We start from the raw sequence: 20,252 nt of genomic DNA on the forward strand, positions 1-20,252 counted from the left end.
GAAAAGGTTCAGGATGGTGAGGCAGACAGGACTGCAGCAAGCAGTACATTGGGTCAAAGGCAGAAGCAGATAATATATTCAGGTCTACTCCAGTAATGGTACTAAACAAATAACCTTTTCTGACCAGAGACACATCTTCATCATATAAAAACAAAGAATGGAAAAGCTGCAGTGGAATTGTGAACCTCTGAAAACATTTTTAGCGCTGCAGGGACACTGCAGCACCCTGGGCTGATATGACAAGGTTGGACTGCAGAGGAATGGAAATCCTACATTAAGTAACTCCATACAGCACATTTAATGAATAAAGAGGAGTTCCTTTCCAATTCATTCATCTCAACACAGCTGAAGCTTGGGTTTCTTCAAAATAACAAACAGTCCACAGTTATTTCCAGTATTGTAGACAGTGTTATATGCATGACCTGGTTTCTGCTCCTTTTGTCCTCTTAGCCTGATTTCCCTCCACATACACCTACTCTTCTCAGTCTTTTACCAATTAATAGTAAGAAAAGGGGGAACCAGGCACCCTTCTAATGTTGCTGTCAAGCAGCAGCCTGCAGGTGCTTTGGCAGTTTTCCTGCACTCCTGTAAGATATGCCAGTATCAGCCTACAAGCACCACACACCCACAGTCTGCTAGACACCACCACCCTTTTGCTAGAAGTTCCTTCAGACTGTGCTTCAGGCCCCCTTCCTCATCCAGCCTCAGATCAGAAACAAACCAGAAACAACTGGGTGGATTTGTGCTTCCCTAGGGTAAGGCTAGACGGTTATTTGTTCAAAATGCTTGGGATTCAGAATTATCTTGTACCTCACCTCATACTGCTAAGAAATTACACAATTTGAGGACTGCTGTCCTGGCTTAGCTTTCTAACTTTGTCAATATTACTGACTTGAGACTACAGACATGTTTATGTTGCTATTATTGGTGTAAGCAGATAGACACACAGCAAAAAGCTCCAGGTATTCAAATTTTTGTGAAAAAGGTGGACCTTGGACAGTCCTAACACATTAGTGTCCTGCAGATCAGGCCCTGCACAGCAGCACATTGCTTGCACTGGCTCAGCCAGTGGGACCTGTCTGATTATACTGCTTTATAGGGCACGTGTGCTCTCATAAAGGCTTCATGAACTCATCCAGGAAACAGATGCAGTATTGACATATAACACCTTCTGCAAGGACAACACCACAGGCAGATCAAAGCTACCCAGACGTGGGGGTTTTCCTCATTATTTCTTAGCAAATGGTACTTTACCCCCATGGTAGTCACAGCCGTGTATCAACAGCTGTTATCATCTGGAGCCATAATGAAAGGTTTGGAGCTACAAGATAACAGAGCAGGCTGCAAATGTAATGACATGGTGCAGAAATCAATGAAATGTATCAGAACAGAGTACTGACCTTATTCACTTTATTTGTTTCTTGTCAGCATCTATGAACCCTCTGTCGGCACCGAATGATTTGTTTATAACCTTTGCCTTTTACTGCTTCTCTGCAGTTATGGCATAAACACCTAGCTTACTTTATAGGAGAAAAAAAACCCTCACAAATGTCCATCTCCTTAGACTGATTTATGGACCACGGTTTGCTCTCATGGTATTGCACAATTTTCTCCTCCCTTTTCCTTGAAACTCTCCAAAAACTAGGAGAGTCTTGCCAGACTGCCCTGCCCTTCTTGCTGGGTTTGATGTTCTCCCCATTTGTCTTTCATCATGCCAAATCCATCAGAAGGAATGTCTGCTACAAGTTGCATAGCCTAACTACCGTCTCCTCCTCCACAATCACAAAAAAAAAAAAAGATCTCTAGAGGAATAAAATTATGAAAACATTAACCTTAGAGACTAAAAAATATTAATCAGTAATGAGAGAACACTGTCAAGAAAAGCACAATATGAGCAAAATTATTTTCACATACTGATTAATGTATTCCATGACCAAACTTTAGAAACCAAATGCAAATGAGTGGGACCTTTTTATCTAGCCACCTTGGCTCTCCTTTGAACACATATGCACCCCTAACTTTAAAAACTCCATCTATTGTTGTTTAGACCATAGCATAAATTAGCCATTACTGTGGTAATGTTAAAATTGCACATTAAAAGGGATAATATTAATGCTAATATTAACAGAGTAATTCTTAAAAATGGGTAAAAAAACAGACTGCCTTGTAAAATGAGAATCAATTTTTATCCTGCCCTGTAAGAAATATATATACAAGTCCTTCGTAATCCCTTTACAGGGCAGGAGTGTACATAAAAAATATCACAAAAGATAAGCAAAACTGTTAAAAGAGCAGTGTAGCGGCACAGGTGCACCTTTGCCAAGAGGCAGGCACACAAGGCACACAGGACTGAAAATCTGATTAAATATCAATACCAGAAAAGAATCAAAAAGGGATTCTATCCACTGGGAAACTCTGCTTTCTAATGGCTAAACAAATTGCAGGAGAAAGAGAAGCTGCCCTATGTCTCTGATTTCAGCAACACACTCTGGGTTCAAGAGCTGAGGACTAACATCACAAAACCTCAGTCACTGACCTAAAAATGTTTAAAACCAGGTATTTATCAAAACTTCAGTGACTTCTAGTAGTGTTGCAGACAGAGGAACGATAGGTAACATTAAATCAAACAGGATTTAATATTAATCAGTCCAGGCAGTGCCACAGCATCACTCAGACCCTCAGTTTTCTGATACTCCCCAGATCTGTGCTACTAGTAAAGCAGATTTTACTCCTAGGTACTACCCCATACTCATGCCCATATTTTTTCCCAACTCCCCTCTACCCAACACTGATCTGTTTGGCCAAAATCAGATGGCTGTGCAGAAGAGGAACCACTGAAACAACTCAGCAGCCTTAGGCACCTAATCACTGCTTCTACTTGGAGGAAAAGGCTGCAGGCCAGAAGGAAAACATGCCATGGAATGGATCCTGTTTGGAGCCTGCTAGCTCGTGCCATGCTGCCTGAGCTTGCCACACACTTGTACACTGAGAAAGTTGGGCAACAGATGTACACTAGGATAGACATTATAAAATGCTTCCCAGTGCTTATTCTGCTAATTTACAGGTAGTTGTAATATGTACCAATTCACCTTTTACCTGATTTTTTTTTCTATTCTTTCCTCCCCATTATTTATTTTATTTCTAATTTATCCAGCATGCATAGCAGCATACTCTGAATGCCTTGTGGTTCAAAGAATAGCATGCTATCCACACAACAGGTGGCCAAGGATGATGAATTTTGGTCAGGGCATCTCATTGCAGCTCTTTTCAATTATTTAAAGTACTGCTTTGCTCTGCAAAGGCAATGTACATTTGTATACTAAGCATACTTTGCTATCTTGCTCTGGTTCCTTTGGGTATATGAGTCCAAGGGACTGAAACCTAAAAATGCTTGCACTGTCCACCCTACAGATTCACTACAAGCAAACCCAGAAACCTAAATAAAAAATTTCTGTGAGCATGTCTTTCGACTTTCTGCTTTTACTGGTATTTGGTGGGGTTTTGTACACAGACATCTGAAGCTGGAAAAAGCTCACAGAGACCAAAGCAAGGACAGGTCTGAAGGACCAGCCCCTAGCTGGGGCTATGGCCACTAAGGCACAGCACAGTGCTGCCACTGACCAACAGCCTCAGCCAGGGTCTTTCTAAGGACAATGCACACTTGGAGACACAGCCTCATCTGCTCCCTTCAGCAGTGTGAGCAGAGAGCTCCTGTGCCCTGTGTGCTTCCCCCTCACCTTTTCCATTTGCTTTACATCCCTCTGTACCTTGCATGTTAGACTGCTACTTGACGGCAGCAGCAAAGCTCCGCCCTTGTGGGAAATGGGCGCGCCAGGCCTTGCAGGTGGGCCTGGGAGGACATGCCTACACATCCAAGGACATGCTTGGAGAGCACTAACTCTGCCATCAAGGGAAAAGGACATGGAGAAGACCTCCCAGCACTGACGGCCAGCACCCCTCCAAATGGGAGCAGCGAAGATAACTCATCTACTTTACATAATCTGACACTAGCTGTGGTTTGTGATTGATTCTTTCCTCTCCAATATCCCTGCTGAAGAGCTGAGTGTCTGAGCTGGCAGGAGGCCACCTCACCAGCACCAGCCCTCTCCCTGGGCGGATGGTGGAGGGTCCACACCGAGCTCACATGTGCTTGGAGCCAGCTTCCTGGGAAGTGCCAAGTGCCAAAGGGACACGTGCAGCTGGCTCACACGCAGCCCGCGGGCAGCCGCAATAAAGCGTGACACGGTAAGGCGATACTGACTGCATGTAGGAAGGGCAAAGATTGATGGTGATGGGAGCACTTGGGAGAACAGGGCATGAGGAAAGACTAAAAATAGAGAAAGCACACGTAAGTTTTATTTCCACTGTTTAACACTGCAGAGTAAGGTGATCATGACAGAGATCTCCCTACACTTCACACCGTTAGGGGTTTGTGAATAAGTTAACAGTATTAACTGAAATTTTTCCTAGAGAAGTGGATTTTTAAAAAAAGTACTTTTTTCTATGTAGCTATTCCTAAGGGACATTTACTTCCTCACCTATATTATAGATATTAAAACACTGTCCCATTTGCAGCTACTGAGGCCTGGAAGTAGTGACCCCTAGTAGGTTCCCTTGGCTTCATCCACACGCATGAAAAGCCACAGGGGGAGTTATGTGTCAGCCAAAATTAGCAGTGAGAGATTCCTTAGTCCTAACACTATGTCTTGCACCTTGGAAACACATGCTTTCTTAGGTTTAGGCTGCCTTTGAACAGTTGTGCCCATGCAGACATGAGCACAGGCACAGTCCTACACAAAGTTAGAAATTTCTAGGGCACATCAATGTCAACAATTTACCAGTCAGGAGGTCTTGTCACAGGACTTCAAGCTGTCAGAGCACAGCTAATCTCAGGAAATGAACTAAAGAATTTGCCCTGGAAAACTCTGTCAGTGAGAGGTCCCTCAACACTCTGCTGCACTGAATCCATTCACAGGGGCCCTGGGCAAGGACAATTGCCTTGCCAGCGAGCATGGCTGGGAGATAGCAGAACAGCTTCCTGCAGCTCTGGGTTCCCCCTCACTGCTTTAGAGCCTGAGCCTTTAAAGCAAGCTCTGCACATCCTCTTGCCCCTGCCTCAGTGTCAGAGCATGCCTGTATCAATTTCCAGCTCAGTCCCACAGTTCCCTCCTAGGACTGGGGTGGGGCGACTCACATGTCCTACAATGCCTGCTCCACCAGTCAAGGTTCTTATGTCCTCTCTTTTTGCCCAGTGTATGCTTTATTCTTGTGTCCCATGAGAAGTTTTAGCATGAATGCTGTGCCTATAAAGCTCTCTGGGAGGGTTAAAACCTGACACCAGCTGATCCAGCATTGAACTGTCAGCCTGCCTGGATGGACTGCTCTCATGGATTTTTGCCTTCTTTGTTGCAGTGAATTTTTGCTCTAATGAAACACGGACAGAGTTTAATAATGTTCCCTTGTTCAACTGCAGGAATTCCATGCTAAAATCTCCCATCTTAAAAAGACACCTTGAAAGGTAGGCTGTCAATTAAATCAAACTGTAATTTTACAGAGATGCATTAAAAGCACTCACATTAAAATTGTGATTGATGGCTTGTACACAGACAAGTCCTGTAAATTGTCCAACATCTGTAAAGATGATTATGGATAAATAACCAGGAACAGAAACTCATGTGAAACCCCACTTAGACACTCAGCACAAGAACTTATTGAAGTTGAAACCCACTGATTAAAACCCTGTCCCACATTTATCTTCGGTTATCAGCCAGCACCCACTGCCACATCAGAGTTACAAGATTTTTTTCCCAGAAAGTGGCACTCAGAGTTGCTGCTCAGAGGTGTGGTAAGGAGCAAGTTCAGAGCACAGGTGGAGATCACGGAATTACAAATGCTATCAGTAGTTTACTGACATGTCATTAAGGAGTAATGTGATGCCCTCACCTAATGCCTTTCTAAAATTAAAAGGAAACACAGAAGAAATAACCTACAGTAATGAAAACAGCCAAATGAACACAATAATAGTAATATTAGTAGTAGTAATTAGGATGTCAATTAGTTTGAGGTTCCCAGGCAGATGAAGTGCTATAAAGATTTCTAGATCTGTATCACTGGTGTCAATCACAATCACCATTCAATAATCTCAATCTTACTCAAAAAAAGTACTAGCTGGAAGTTCTTAATAATTATAAATTAAAAAAAAAAATTAAACTTCATCAGGACATCTATAAATTATTTTTCTCAACACACTTTAGTGGGTCTGATTATAAGCTTATTGAACCATAATCAAACAAAACACTGAGAATTATTAAGGCATATTTGGACTTCCAATATATGAATTGCCCAGGAAAAGAACCTGAGCCTTGTGGTGTAGACCCTTGCCCTGTTAAATAAACTTTCCCCCAATTTGTAAGGCAAATGAATGATAACATTTTTAAAAGAGATCTCAATATGCTACAAGTTAAATGAGACATTCCAGAAGAGAAATGTTTATTTTAAAACACAAGAAGGGAAACTGAAAGAGTCTGTTTTCCAAAGAATGAAAATGCAAACCCAGCAAAATGGAGAAAATCTGCACACATCCTAAACGCACATTTATCTTAACCCTAGTAACCACAGGATTACAAGAGACTTCTGGATGACTTTTCTTATGAATATATGAAGAGCAATGAAATGGAACTTTATAGTGGGTGGTTTGCAAGGAAAAACTTTGTTCAAGTGTCTTATTTGCAAAATGGTCTGCTCAGGAAACCAGGAAAAATAGCAGCTACCTCCACACCTTAATTTGCAGGAGTGGTAAGTGCAGAAAAGAGAGAGACTACTATGTGGTTTGTTAAGCATTCAGGCTTAAAGGTCATGGATCACTAGAACACTGCTCACTGACAAGTAATATTTAATAACAGTGATATAACAACTTTAAAAGTAGTCAAGAGTTTCCACGGACCAAAATGGAAATGAGTATATACACAAAGAAAAGTCCAGAAACTATGGCCTGGGTGGAAATGCAAAATATCTTTGCCTTTAAGATATCACCTCCACGTGATGGAATTTCTTTGGAAAATCCCAATCATTCTGCAAAAAAGATATAACCTCATTAAACATTGTAATGTTTACTGAAAATTTTGCAGCATAAGCTGTACATCCTCTCACTCTCAGACCTCTTCTTCACAGTTTTCCTGCCTACTCTATAAACTTTTGTAGAGCTGCTGCTGCTCCGTTCTGTGGAGCTCCTTATCCACGGCCAGTAAGCAACAACAAGACGGAGGGCAGAGGTGAACAGACCTCTCTTTTGTTACTTCCTGAATCCCAGAAGGGCTCCATGCACCCCCCTAGGCAGGGATACAACCTCCTGCTCCAGCCTCAGTGCAGTCACAGGAAGGACGTTTCAATCCTGGAGTCCCCTGGCTGCCACCAGCACTCCTAAATGGCACACTCCATATTCAAATTACATCTTCCCCTTCCCTCCCTGCTCCCAAAAGAATAAAGCTTTCTGGAACAGAAGATTAACTTCTATCCTTTAATCTATATTCATTCACATTCAGCAAGTGGGTAGGAGGTTGCAGACAGCACGGTCGAATGATTTACACCCTGCTGCCAGAAAAGGGAGGACAAGAGCAGCAGCAGCCAGGCTTTTCGGCAATTCTGTGGCTCCCTGGAAGAGCTGCAGCCCTCCCTGTTGCTTCTCTCCCACCCACAGCTTAAGAAAGGCTCACTGTACATTTATAGACAGCTCATTTATTACTGCAGTGCAACTCACCCTTCTGTGCTGTCCAAACACAGAGCTGACCTTAAAACAAACCCAAAGCTACAGCTATACATTTGTGCTGTCTTAATGTCTGCAGTCCCAGTCAACCAGCGAAGCTCTGCAATCACCTGACAAAGACAGGCTCTGTCCCAGCAAGTTTCTACAATGTAGATGTAAGATAAGAACTGGATGCAAAGTACAGGTGAAGGAAACAGAAGGCAGCAATGATTTTTTTATTCAGCGTCTTACTTGGGAACACGCTGAATGAAAGACATTTACAAATGTTGCCAGCAGAAATAAGACTGAAGTAGTAACAATGCAGATAAGAAAAACCATGCATCAGTTTTATTTAACCCTGGCTTTGTGTATTTCCTGTGAAGTTAGTTTACAAACAGCTCCCTGTTCATGCCACAGCATAAGCAGATGCTTACGCCACACAAGTTGTTTATTAGGTTACTTCTGGTTGTACACAACCTATGATATTCCTACTGTACAGCTATAAAACCTCTTTCTCCAAAACCCAGAACCATTCCCATCCTGCCCAGAAGCAAAACAAGGTTTGGGTTTTGCTTCTGCTTTTGTTAGGTATCATGAAAGGGCACATATGATGAGGAGTTTACAGCATATGTACCTGGCAAAACACTTCTGTTCAAGATCTCAGAGTTCCAGAAACAACTGCATCTAAAACTATTTAGGACACAAACACAAAACCCAGTTTCTGTATACTTCCACTACTTTAGGTTGCTTAAGGATGTTTAATGTGGCTCACATACAGGAAGGAAGAAGTCCACAGGGAAAACTGAACTATCCCTGTGGACTTCTTGAAATGCATCCATGCAACTATCCCTATGAACTATGAAATGCATCAGAAGAATGAAGTCTGATATGCTTTTATTTAAAGGTAGCCAGAACAGCTATTTAGACCTGTTTGGTAACTTACCCTGAGGTGTTCCTAACTACCTCCCTTCCCAGCAGCCTGCACTGGTCCTGATTCATAAACAGCAACTCCAGAAACAAAACACAACACTACTGCCCTCTAATAAACCGACTTACAAATTCATTACAAATTAATTAAGTGGAACATTTTTCTGCTCTGATTTATATTGCTCTGTTTAAACTTCACAAACTTCAAGAATGCCTCTTGGACATGTACTGAGATGCTTCAGTTTCAGCTGTGATATCTCAGTACTAGACAAAACTTCCCTTGCTTTTAAGCCAAGCTTTCCCTTAAGGAGGTCAATCAGAATTTGACGCTGCTCTTTCTTCATGTATAAAAGAAAAGCAGTGAGAAAGTTCAGCTCAAAAATTTAACAAATACTAATCACAATTAAACTTATCACTGTTGCATAATCATACTGCATTTATACAAAACATAGTATTTGTTTTTCACGTAATTTAAATTGTTTATCCAAATTTTCACATGCAACCTATGTCAGCGATCCAAAGGTGTCTTTCTCAGGGATGCAGACTAGCAGGCATAGAAAAAGAGGACACGTGTAGAAATTAACTAAAATGTGAGAACAAACATTATGAGATGCCTCAGCTATACTGGAAATCCCAGGTTTTGATTCTACAAAGAATTAACTTTCAGAGCTACATTACCCAGCAAACCCAGAGCACAAGCAGCTATGCTTTTAACACATCACAAGTGGCAATGTGCACACTGCAGTCTTCAGAGTGGTCTTTTTAACTAACTGCTTAAAACACAGAGGGAGACGTCCTCTACTGCAGCACTGGGAGACACAAAACAGGGAACAATAACATTCCAACACTGACTTCCTCTCAGAAGGGTTTCCCTTCATCACGGGTGCCCCAACACGTATCTGCCTCAAACATCCAACATTTCCCCTTGCAAGGCTTGCCCCCAGCCCACAAGGGGTGTACAGCTTCAACAGACGTGTTCACCTCAGATGAAGCTTTCCATGCCAGAAACCTGCCTCCCTGATGAGCTGTTCCAGGAGATTTCAGCAAAGCCATTCCCCTGAGGCTTTTTGAGAAGGAATGCCCTTTTTTGCTCATGTTGAAAAATTTTGGTGACCTTTCCCCTGAGAAGACAAGCACCCCCAGGCTGACTAGCAGGGACATGAACCATATCCTCGTGTCTCAGGGAGAGACAGCAGCAGATTCAAGCATAATGGAGACTTTGTTTCTCAGAGTAGTGCTTTTTGCTGCCTAAATGTAAATTCCCCTACTTTTGACCATACTGGGGTGGGGGGAAGAGAAACCCTCCAAATTCATGTGTCCTCAATAGAAATTTCTAGCAATGGTCCTTTGCAAGGTTTAGCTCAGGCTTCACAAGGCCTTAACTCACAACTGCCATTCTCAGGTGCTGCCAGTGATATCTGCCTCAGATCCGATCCTCTGAGGCAAGAGCAAGGAAAAGATTGTTCCCATATCTCAGTGACTCTCTGCAAGCCACAAACAGTATAGAAAAGCATGCTGTGCAATTTCAGGGCAGAGGAGACATAAAGGAGTGCAACAGAAAGATGGGAAGGACAAAATGGGAACCAAGAAAAGCCTGGTGGACACCCCTCTTAACTTCTGTGTACTTAAGAGGGCAGAAAAATTAGGAATGGTGATGAAAATGTTGTCAGGCCTGCTGACAGAACTATGGAGAGAGCTCTGGAATCAGCAGAAATGAAGAACATGAGAAAGATTAATACTAAAAAGCAAAAGATCATTTAAGGAAATGAGACAACATACTGATGGGATGCAGATGGGATTTACTGAGAGAAGACTTAGGACAGAGAGGCAGAAAGATCATAAGCAGGAGATTGAGCAGAGGGGAATGAGACTTTTTCAAATGAGGAGACTCAAGTATAAAAGGAGGGGGCCAGGGACCAAAAATCTGGAGAGGAGAAAGGACAAAGACTTCAACTGGCTCAGTGGAGATGCTTTAAAAACAGAAGTCACATTTGGGATTAAAGTGTAGAGGAATCAATTTACATAAGTGAAGTCTCCCAGCTTTTAGACAGAGTTCAAGATTTCTGAATCTCAACCTATGTTTACATCAATATATGTGAAATACACTGACAATGCACACTTTAGTCCCTTCTAGTCATTCTACAGATACCAATGACCTTTTAATTATATTATTATACTGACAGGGGTGCAGATGCAAGTATTGTAATAGTGCATTTGCATTATTTTTCAATTTTGCAAAGGTAAAACAGAAATGTCTATGTCTTTCTACAGTTACAAGCATTTATACACATTATGAATGAGGGCTTCTGACACCTATGAACTGCAAGGGCAAAACACAGATTTTTTTTATAACTTCAGGGACAGCATTTTACTCAGGGGAAAATAAAATCACTTCAGTAAGTGACTCTAATTGAAGTTTAGGTCTATTATAATTACATTACTACTTGAAAAAGTCATGCTAGGTCCTGAAGAGGAAAAGGTCAGTGAGTTCTGTCCTGGCCAGTACACCTGTCAGCATGACACAAGCAGGAAGCAGAGGTATCCAATTTCTCATCACAAACTTGCCCAAAACAAGCTTCAAGCTGCACTCATTCAAAATTGTAATTATCCTTAACAGATCATCTGATAAAACATAGCAAATGGTGGAAAAGTTCACTCTATCCTTGTTGCAATGCTTGCCTGTGCAAGAATCACAGCAGCGTGCCTCAAAACAATGCTAATCCAACTGTCCTTCCAGGTCACAGACAAAATGGCTGTACTGGCTAGAAAAGCAATTGGTTTTCAATGCTTATCCTGGAACAAAGGTGCCTGTACAGTACAGGCAGTACAGCACCTGTACTGCCTCCTCTCACTCATCCTCAGCCTGCCAAATACTTCTTGTCAGCAGTTGGAAAGAAAACTGGAAAACCTCAGCAGCTCTCCAGGATCACTTAGAAATCACATTAACCACATCCCATGAAGTCAACTTCTACTTCTGTCTACCAGCCTGGCACTGTTAAGATCACCCAGATATTTAAAAGGCAACAGAATTTATTACTTTATTTATTAACCAATGACCTAACATCATTAGGTCAATATGGGCATAAAAAAGGGTGAAATTCTATTTTGCCCCATTCCTCCATAGTATTTTACTTCAGGCATGAAAACTCCATGTTCTAAGGACAAGATAGGCTGGAAAGGACACTGCCCAAAATACTGTGCTAGGCTAACTCTTAATGAGCTGACTTTTGATATTATGACTAGTATCAGGATCCTACATGTAATTTCACAATCATCCATCTTATTAGGTCATTTGTGCTCAGCTAGCCCTGGAAACCAGTTCCTGGCACACTAAAGACAAAAAGGTAATCAAGAGCAGCCATCAGGTATTCACCAGGGGAAAGTTGACCAGTTTGATAACCTTTTAACTATGAAATTACTGGCTTGGTAGATGAATGGAAAGCAGTGGATAGTGTCTACCTTGACTTCAGGAAGGCTTTTAACTCCCTTAACATCTTCATGCACAAGCTGGAGGAGCAGGAGTTGGATAAGCAGACAAAGTTTGACTGAGAACTGGCTGAACCTGAGGGTGGTGATCACAGGCACAAAATCTAGTTGGAGGCCAGTGGCTGGTGGCATACAGTAGGGGCTAATACTGCCTTCCATCCTGGTCTATGTATTCATTAATGATCTGGCTAATGGGAAAGAGCATGGATATAAAAAAGAAATGATCAAGAAAAATAAACAACACCACCACTGAAACTAACACAAAAAAGCTCCCACCCAGTAAAAATCTAAAACCCAAACAAATAGCACTCCCACCAAAGGAGAGGAAAATGTATGCAAATTTGCTTTGCATTTTTATACCAGAAATGTAGAGAATGTAGATTCATGGATGTGAGTGTTGACACCCTTTCAGTTCCAGCCCTGAAACCTGCTTGAAAGTCCTGGAAACAACAGTGAGAACATATTCTTTTTAAGTATGTTTCTACTGCCTACAGAGAATGTAGCATCAGCAAATCCCTCTACTAGAGGACAAAAAGCATTAGACTACATCTCTAATGATAGTTCTTTGATGGGGGTAGAGGGTGATTAAAATAGTACCTATGGATTTTTTCCTTTTTGTTCTTAGCTGTCCTCAATCTGATACCTCTTCAGTTTTCAGCTCTTTGTATGTGAGTTGCTCCCCTCCTCTTTCTCCCTCTCTCTGCCAAAAAAACCCCCACCCTGACACAAAAAAAAACCCCCAGCCCTCCTTACTACTTTTAGACTCTGTACATAAGGTTCTGGGAGTCCTGGTGGACAACAAGCTCTCCATCAGCCAGCAGTGGCCCTTGTGGCCAGGAAGGCCAGTGGTATCCTGGGGTGCCTTAGGAAAAGCATTGCCAGCTGCTCAAGGGACAGGATCCTGCCCCTCTACTCAGACTTGATGAGGCCACATCTGGAGTGCTGTGTCCAGTCCTGGGCTCCTCAGCACCAGAGACATGGAGCTCCTGGAGTGGGTCCAGTGGAGGGCAATGAATATGATTAGGGCACTGGGGCATCTCTCTTACAATGAAAGGTTGAGATAGTTGTGCTTGTTCAGCCTTGAGAAAGGGGGAATTTTGTCAATGAAGCACATGAAGAGAGAGTGTGAAGAGGATGCTTCCAGGCTCTTCTCTGGGGTGCCAAGCACTAGGATGAGAGGCAATGGGCAGAAACTGATGCACAGGAAGTTCTACATGCATATGAGGAAGGGTGACTGAGCACCGGAACAGACTGCCCAAAGAGGTTGTGGAGCCTCCCTCACTGGAGGTACTCAAGGACCATCTGGACGCAATCCTGTGCCAAGTGCTCCAGGACGGCCTTGCCTGAGCTGGGAGGTTGGACCAGACAGTTTCACATGAAGCTTTCTAGATTCTTTATCAGTTGCTGCAGGAAACAGGCTTGGGTATTTCACAGGTTCACAACTCCTTCAGTTCTTCCATAACTAAAAAGGCATTTGCCTTATTCACTCTACATCCACTGTAGTGATGCTTGAAGTATTTTCCAGAAAGCACTTATTGGTATTCCTGCTTGTGACTGGAAAATCTGTTACAAGATATTCATTTTAGTTTTCAGTTTCTCAAGTTGTACAGTGTACAGCATAGGAAGATGAGTAAGGTCTAAGGCTTCCAAACCATGGAAGTCATGCCTTATGGGTGGTTACTGTGCACAGAAGCTGACTTGGTTCTGCAACATCTGATAACCTTAAACAGTCCAAAATGAAACTCAGGCAACAGTTGAATGCAGTGAAACAGCACCAGCTATGGAAATCAGTGAAATCTTGTGGAAACAGCAACCTTCCTCAGAACTTTGCAGGGTGGGGCACTGGTGTTTTAATCACAACATGCATTTGAGTTATCAAAGCCTTCACATTTTTCCCCTACTATTGTGGGACCATGCAGCTTAGAGCTGCGGGTGGGGAAGAGTGCCTCCAGCTGGCTGGTATTTCCTATCTCAGATGGACACCTACCTGGAGCTCCAGGTTCTACAAACAGCATACTAAGCACTTCTTTGGGTGTTACATATGTAGGCCACAAACAGTAGCCAAGGAAATCAACTGTCATCTTAAAAAATGCAAAGCAGAGTGATGCTGATGGCACAGACACAAGTAAGAGTGAAAAGAACAATCCACAGAAGGACTTATCCATATTTTTCCCTCTACTAAAAAGAAAAAATGAAAGGTACTGCTAGGCTAGGGATTGGACAAAAACTCTACTGCTGCTAATAAATGCCACACTCCTTCAGAATAAGTACTAAAAAAATGTAATTCCTTTATATTACAGCCAAACAACAGTATTTTCCTGCAGATAGATATGCCATATTCAATACTACAGGCCAAGGACAGAGAGAGAACAGAGTGCAGCTGTGAGCTGTATGAAAGGGACAGGGGAAAAGGCAGGAAAGAACTTGCAGGGCTAGGACTTGGGGAAGACTGCGAAAAATTAGTAAGACCCTTCAGATAAAGCATAAAAGGCAGTTAAATCCCTCTTGCTTCTTACTATACATTCTAGGACACAGAGCAATCTAATTTTTTTTATCACTCTTTTTTCACTACTGCTGTCAGCTGTAGGATGTTTTTTTCTCTTATTTCTTCATGAACACACAGTAACATATTAGATTTATCTAATTAAATAAAAACTAGAAATACATTTGAACAATGATGTTACACTAATTTATAAAGACCAGCAAATGCCAGTTACTTTGTCAGGTCCATCTGTCCCACTGTGAAATCAAGCAATGTAAAAAATGGCATTAAGGAACAGTCAACACTGCGTTAACCAAGCCCCCTACCTTAACAATGCTTTTTAGATCCTGCACATACATCCTCTCTGTCTCCAGAATCTCTTGGACGACTCTGTCTACGTAGAGGAGCTTTGGACTGGTGGGCTCCGTGACCAGGGACATTGCACAGTTTTTGCTTGCTCCTTTTGGTTCTGCTTTCCTTGGCATGCTTGGCCTTTTCTCAGGGCTTCCCTCAGGATCCTCTTGCTCCACAGCAGAGTTTCTGCGTGTCTTGCTGCTGGAAAATCGCCTGGCTGGGACCAGTTCTAGCTTGATGGCGCCTGTTTCTTTATCCTGGTTAAACAAACCCAAGTGGCTGTTTGAAACCAAGGTCATTCTGCTTCCAAAGGAGCAGTGGCTGTCCCTGGAGGATGTGGAGGAGGAAGTGGAACTAAAGCTGACAGGACGGTCACTGTCTGACAGGTCCATGGTGTTTTTCTCACAGTAGCGGAAAGTTCTGCTCTCCTTGTGCAAATCTTCCTCCTTCTTCTTGGAGTCAAGGGCCTCTGTCACAGCTGGTACAACATCAAGAGGTAAGTGGAAGTCATCTAAACAAACAAACAAACACACAAGAAGTGAATTTATTGTTACTGCTCCATGTAACGCAAAAGTTGACGGCAGATACTTTTAAAGCTTTTTGTATAGAAAGCAGCCAAAATTCAATTTAAACCAAAAGACAACCAGAACAACATGGTTTGGGGCACACTGTAACTTTAATGCTTTTTAGATTGTGGGGATCCCCCAATGAGGGCTACAACACCACATTCCTCCTGCTCACACTTCTGCCTCTGGCACATCCTTCTTCTGCCAGTGTGCTGGGCTTGTCGCTGGCATATCCACTGCTCAGGCTCAGCACAGGACAAAAACAGAACCTAAAACATTTTTCCAAGGTTATAAAAGACCCACATAAGTTTACTGGGAGCAGTCGCTGCTATCTCCCAGCTGAGCCCTGACCCTGGCTTGGGAGGTTTGGAAACCTCAAGAAACACACAGTGATTACAGAAAGCGTCTTTCATTTTGGATTCTCTAAAGCAAACAGTCTTAAAAAACCTAAAAGGAGTTATCAATTACCAGCTCTGTGGCTTGTACAAAAATACTAAAAACAGAATGATTTCCCAAAGAAAATAGTGTAGTGTCTGAAGAAAGAGTCCCCACCGGAAAGAGTGCTGCCAAATAATTCAGTTTTCTACTGGGAAAAATAAGTAATTCTAAAACTGTTCTGCTCGAGCCAGAATATTACCCCCTGCTGAACTGACCCAAAGCTGTTTTTCAGATCAGTGCAACAACAAAATAAGACGTCTGTCTTCCTGTTGGCATTTCAATTCTTCTTTATTTTCCTTGCCAAACTGCCCTGCAGGACACTGTCCACGATGCAATGCAGATTTGTCACTGGCCAAGTTGTGTGTAATACAGCATAAGAATCAGCAAAAGTAGCTGCAGGTAAATTCAATACTTCAAAGCTCAGTTTCAGTAAGAAGTGTCCTCCCCAAAAAAATCTTGCCACAAACTCATGGAATTTCATAATGCCTGTCCAGTGAAAAAAGGGAAACTTGCAACAATTTAGGAAGAAAAGCAATACTGAGGCTACCCAAAGCACGGTAGCTTAGTCCTTATTTTAGTCCAGTGACAACTTTTCAAAAATTCATACCAGTAATTACAGCTCTTGACAGCAGTTTCAGTAAAGAAACCATAAAGCTGCAAATCAAACCCGCCCAACCTTTAAGGTGGCCCTTCTTGAACTGAGTCAGACTTGCTGTGCAATTACAAGCAGAAATCTCCCCGACACACAGCTCCTGCAGCTGTCAGAGCAGGGGGAGGATTTCATCCAAAGCTGAAAGCAACTCTCCCATTTTTTCAAAATAAATCCAAAGCGAGCAGAAATAAAATACCAGGGAAGAATGTTTTCATTTATTTGGCCTATCTTGAATGCATAAGATTTCATTTGTATGTGAGTATTACTAGCACCATTTCAGTCATGATGGGATTAGCTTTCTATTAAGAAGAAGTATTGCCCTCAAGGTGATGCAAAGAATTAACACTGAGAGTAATTTGCTCATTACAAGGGTTAGAAATTGGCCATGAGATTAAAAACCTAATTCAGAAGGTCTGTACCTCTGGTTTTATCTTGTAGTCTGAAAATCTATATCCTTTCTTTGTGCCAGGTTCTAGTATTGAAGCATAGAAGCATATTTTCATACCCTTTTTGAAAAAATCGCATCAAGTACCAATTCAAAAATAAGATCTAAAGCAATAAAATAGGGAAAAATTAAAACACAAAAATGCAGAAAAGTTAAAAGAGAAAATTGAAATTCTCTTGTTTCTATGTGGGTACAGAAAATTATGTGTGCCTTGCTATAACTGGTGATAAGAAAGTATACATTTTTGATAAGAAAGAATGTATTTTTGTTATCAGCTTTGGATCATTTTTCACATTCAAGTTAGAAAGCACAACACTGCTGAATGAAAAATGCCCCCTTGAAAAATGTGCAGGATAAACAAGATAACAGGAGCAGCACTTCCACTAAGTTACTCCAAGGTATTTTGCTAAAATTACATGACAAAGAAACACCTGATTAGCTGCATTTAGAAGGGAAGTAAAGGTAAAAATCTTATGAAATTCCATTACTCCACATTTTTTTCTTACTGTTTCATTGACATATGGTCTGCTTCTCAGGTAATAATGCAAAGGCATTAACAGTAGCATTACAAAAATTCTTCACAAAAAGAAGAATTTTTGTAATATTATAAAAAGTAGCTTCACAAAAATTTTCAGTAATATAAAAAATAGAAGCAAAATACAGTTCATATCAATGACAGTGGAGTCAGAAATAACGGTAAGGTAGTTTTGCATAGGACACATTTGTAGCCAGAAGCATTAGGAGAACATAACATGTTTTAGAAAACCAAAGTAAATCTACTTATTCCTGTGTTTAATGACAGTGTCATTGCTTTCTAAAAAAGCTGAGGATTAGTTGGAATAGTTAAAATGGGCTTGCTCTTTAACACCTGCATTCCCAGCAACCTTGGCAAACCTCAGGCAACTGCAAGGCACAGCTAATTAATTGCATGCAACATGGTTGATTCAAGTTCCTCTATTTTTTATACAAATTGCTATTCCTGTATGTTTCTACATAAATTACTAACTAGCTATTTTCTACTTGGTCTGTAGCGTCCTCAGAGCCTCATCCTGACTATTAATCTGAAAAGTTCCTTTTTACTTCATTTTTACTCCTTTCCCAGGCGGATATAAATTGTCATTTGGCTTCTCTGTGGAGAGTTCTGTTACAATTTTGTGCACTGTGTCTCCACCCAGTGAAATATGTTTCTCAGGGTGCACTGTGATGGTGCAGGAGCCCAGTGTTCCTGCAGAGCAGCAGGTAGGCACCTGGGCAGCTGGCACACCTGGAAGAAAGGCAGGGCACAGCAGAGTGGGGATTTCAGCGTGGCACGGAACCAGGAAGCAGCTCCCTTCACTCAGCTGCCAAGTGCTACACCAAACACCCTGCTCATGGAAATCAGGGCTTGGGGGCACACCCTGGTTCTGCCCAGCTCCCAGTTCCTGCCTCAGGTATAGGGAGCTGTGAAAAACCTATAGCTCTTCCCAGTAACACTGGATCTGTCAATCTTCCAAGGCTTCACAAGTCTGTCTTCAGAAACCCATCTGAGAGTTGTAATTGGCACTGGTGAGGCCACACCTCAAATGTTGTGGTCAGTTTTGGGCCCCTCACTGAAAGAAAGACACTGAGGTGCTGGAGTGTGTCCAGGCAAGGGCAACAGAGCTGGGAAGGGTCTGGAGCACAAATCTTATGAGGAGCATCTAAAAGAGGTGAGGGTATGAATACAAAAGGAAGTTCAAGGGAGACCTTATTGCTCTCTATAACTACCTACCTAAAAGGAGGTTGTAGCCAGATGGGGTTTGGTCTTTTCTCTCAAATAACAAATATTAGAACAAGAGGAAACAGCCTCAAGTTGCACCAGGGGAGGTTTAGATCGGATACTAGGAAATATTTATTTACCAAATGGGCTGAACAAGAATTACTGTCTCAAGTGCCTTCAATCCAGACCCAGAAAAGCCAATGACTGGTACCACCACAACTGCACTGGAACAGGGTACACAGGGAAATGGTGGAGTCACCATCCCTGGAGGTACTTAATTAAAGGATGTGTACATGTGGCACTTGGTGACATGGATTAGTGGTGGAATTGGCATAACCACTGGGCTAACAGTTGGACTTGATCATCTTACAACACTTAGGTAGGAAAATAACCTCTACAATTACCCCTGCTGTTAAAATTAGGAAGAGTTTTTAGATGATTTCTGCAGTCACAAGGGCATCAGGACAGAGAGCAGTTGAATGGAGTCCATTGCCACAGCCACATGCCCATCCTCTTTTCTCTTGTCAGCATCTGTATTTGGCTTCTCAGAACTCTGAAGAGTAGTTTTAGTCTGCAGTTTTACCACTAACCACTGCAGTTTGGCTTTTCAGAACTCTGAAGAGTAGTTTTACTCTGCAGTTGTACCACTAAGTAACTTCACCCTCACACCAGCTACCTAAGGTCTGCAGCAAATGCCTGGTGAGAAATTCACCAATGAATTAATGAGAGTAAAGAGAGAGTAAACAGCCTTCCCCAGGATTGCTCTCTATGAATCATAACTGACCCAGTGCCTTTGCAAACCCTGTAACCTCTTGCAAATTTCTGTCTTTCATAGAAACTTACCACAAAAAGCAAGTACTTTGTCCCATACCCTGTGGGACTGATTTACAAGCCCAGTCCACCCCAAATTCCAAGTTTCAGCAGCAGCACCAGGGTAGGTGCGTTCATAAAAACTCAGTCTGCAAACACTGTGTGAAATTGCAGGTACCCCCAGAGCCTTTGGAGGCACACACTCTGTGCAAGTCCTCTATACCCCGACCCATGTCTGGCCTGGTTCACTGCTTTTTTTGTTAGGCTTTCTTTTGGTTACTGAACCTTTTCAAGGATGAACCAAAATAATATCAAGAACTTTTGTCAGTTGTGAATAATGGTATTTAACTCAGTCTGGGGAGAAAAAAAAAAGAAATCTCCAATTTGCATACTTTAATTGAGGAATAACAGTAATTACTTGTTAGTTCAGCACTGAAAGGAGGATAATTACTACTTGTCCCTACTCACAAGGAAACATGCTCCCCAAACAAGGTCATTTCTTGTTTGTGCCTTTGCATTAATTCAGTTACTCTCTCCCCCTTCCCGGCCCCTGCAAAGCTCCCTGCTCCTGTGTCACACACACACTGGCAAGGCACGACCCCAGAGTGCTCCC

General features: G+C 42.1%; 1 protein-coding gene across 1 annotated transcript in view; it reads right to left on the reverse strand.

Moving 5' to 3' along the window:
• PLEKHG1 (pleckstrin homology and RhoGEF domain containing G1) overlaps positions 1–20,252 on the reverse strand; it is a 125,882-nt gene that overhangs the window by 31,102 nt on the left and 74,528 nt on the right. Inside the window, exon 4 of the mRNA XM_054280196.1 lies at positions 14,963–15,501. Coding sequence (XP_054136171.1) covers positions 14,963–15,501 — 539 coding nt within the window. The remainder of the gene's footprint in view (positions 1–14,962; positions 15,502–20,252) is intronic.

Source organism: Melozone crissalis, unplaced genomic scaffold, assembly GCF_028551555.1.
Source record: "Melozone crissalis strain CALT ecotype California unplaced genomic scaffold, PUWL_Pcris_2 ptg000027l_1, whole genome shotgun sequence".
Classification (NCBI taxonomy): Eukaryota; Metazoa; Chordata; class Aves; order Passeriformes; family Passerellidae; genus Melozone; species Melozone crissalis.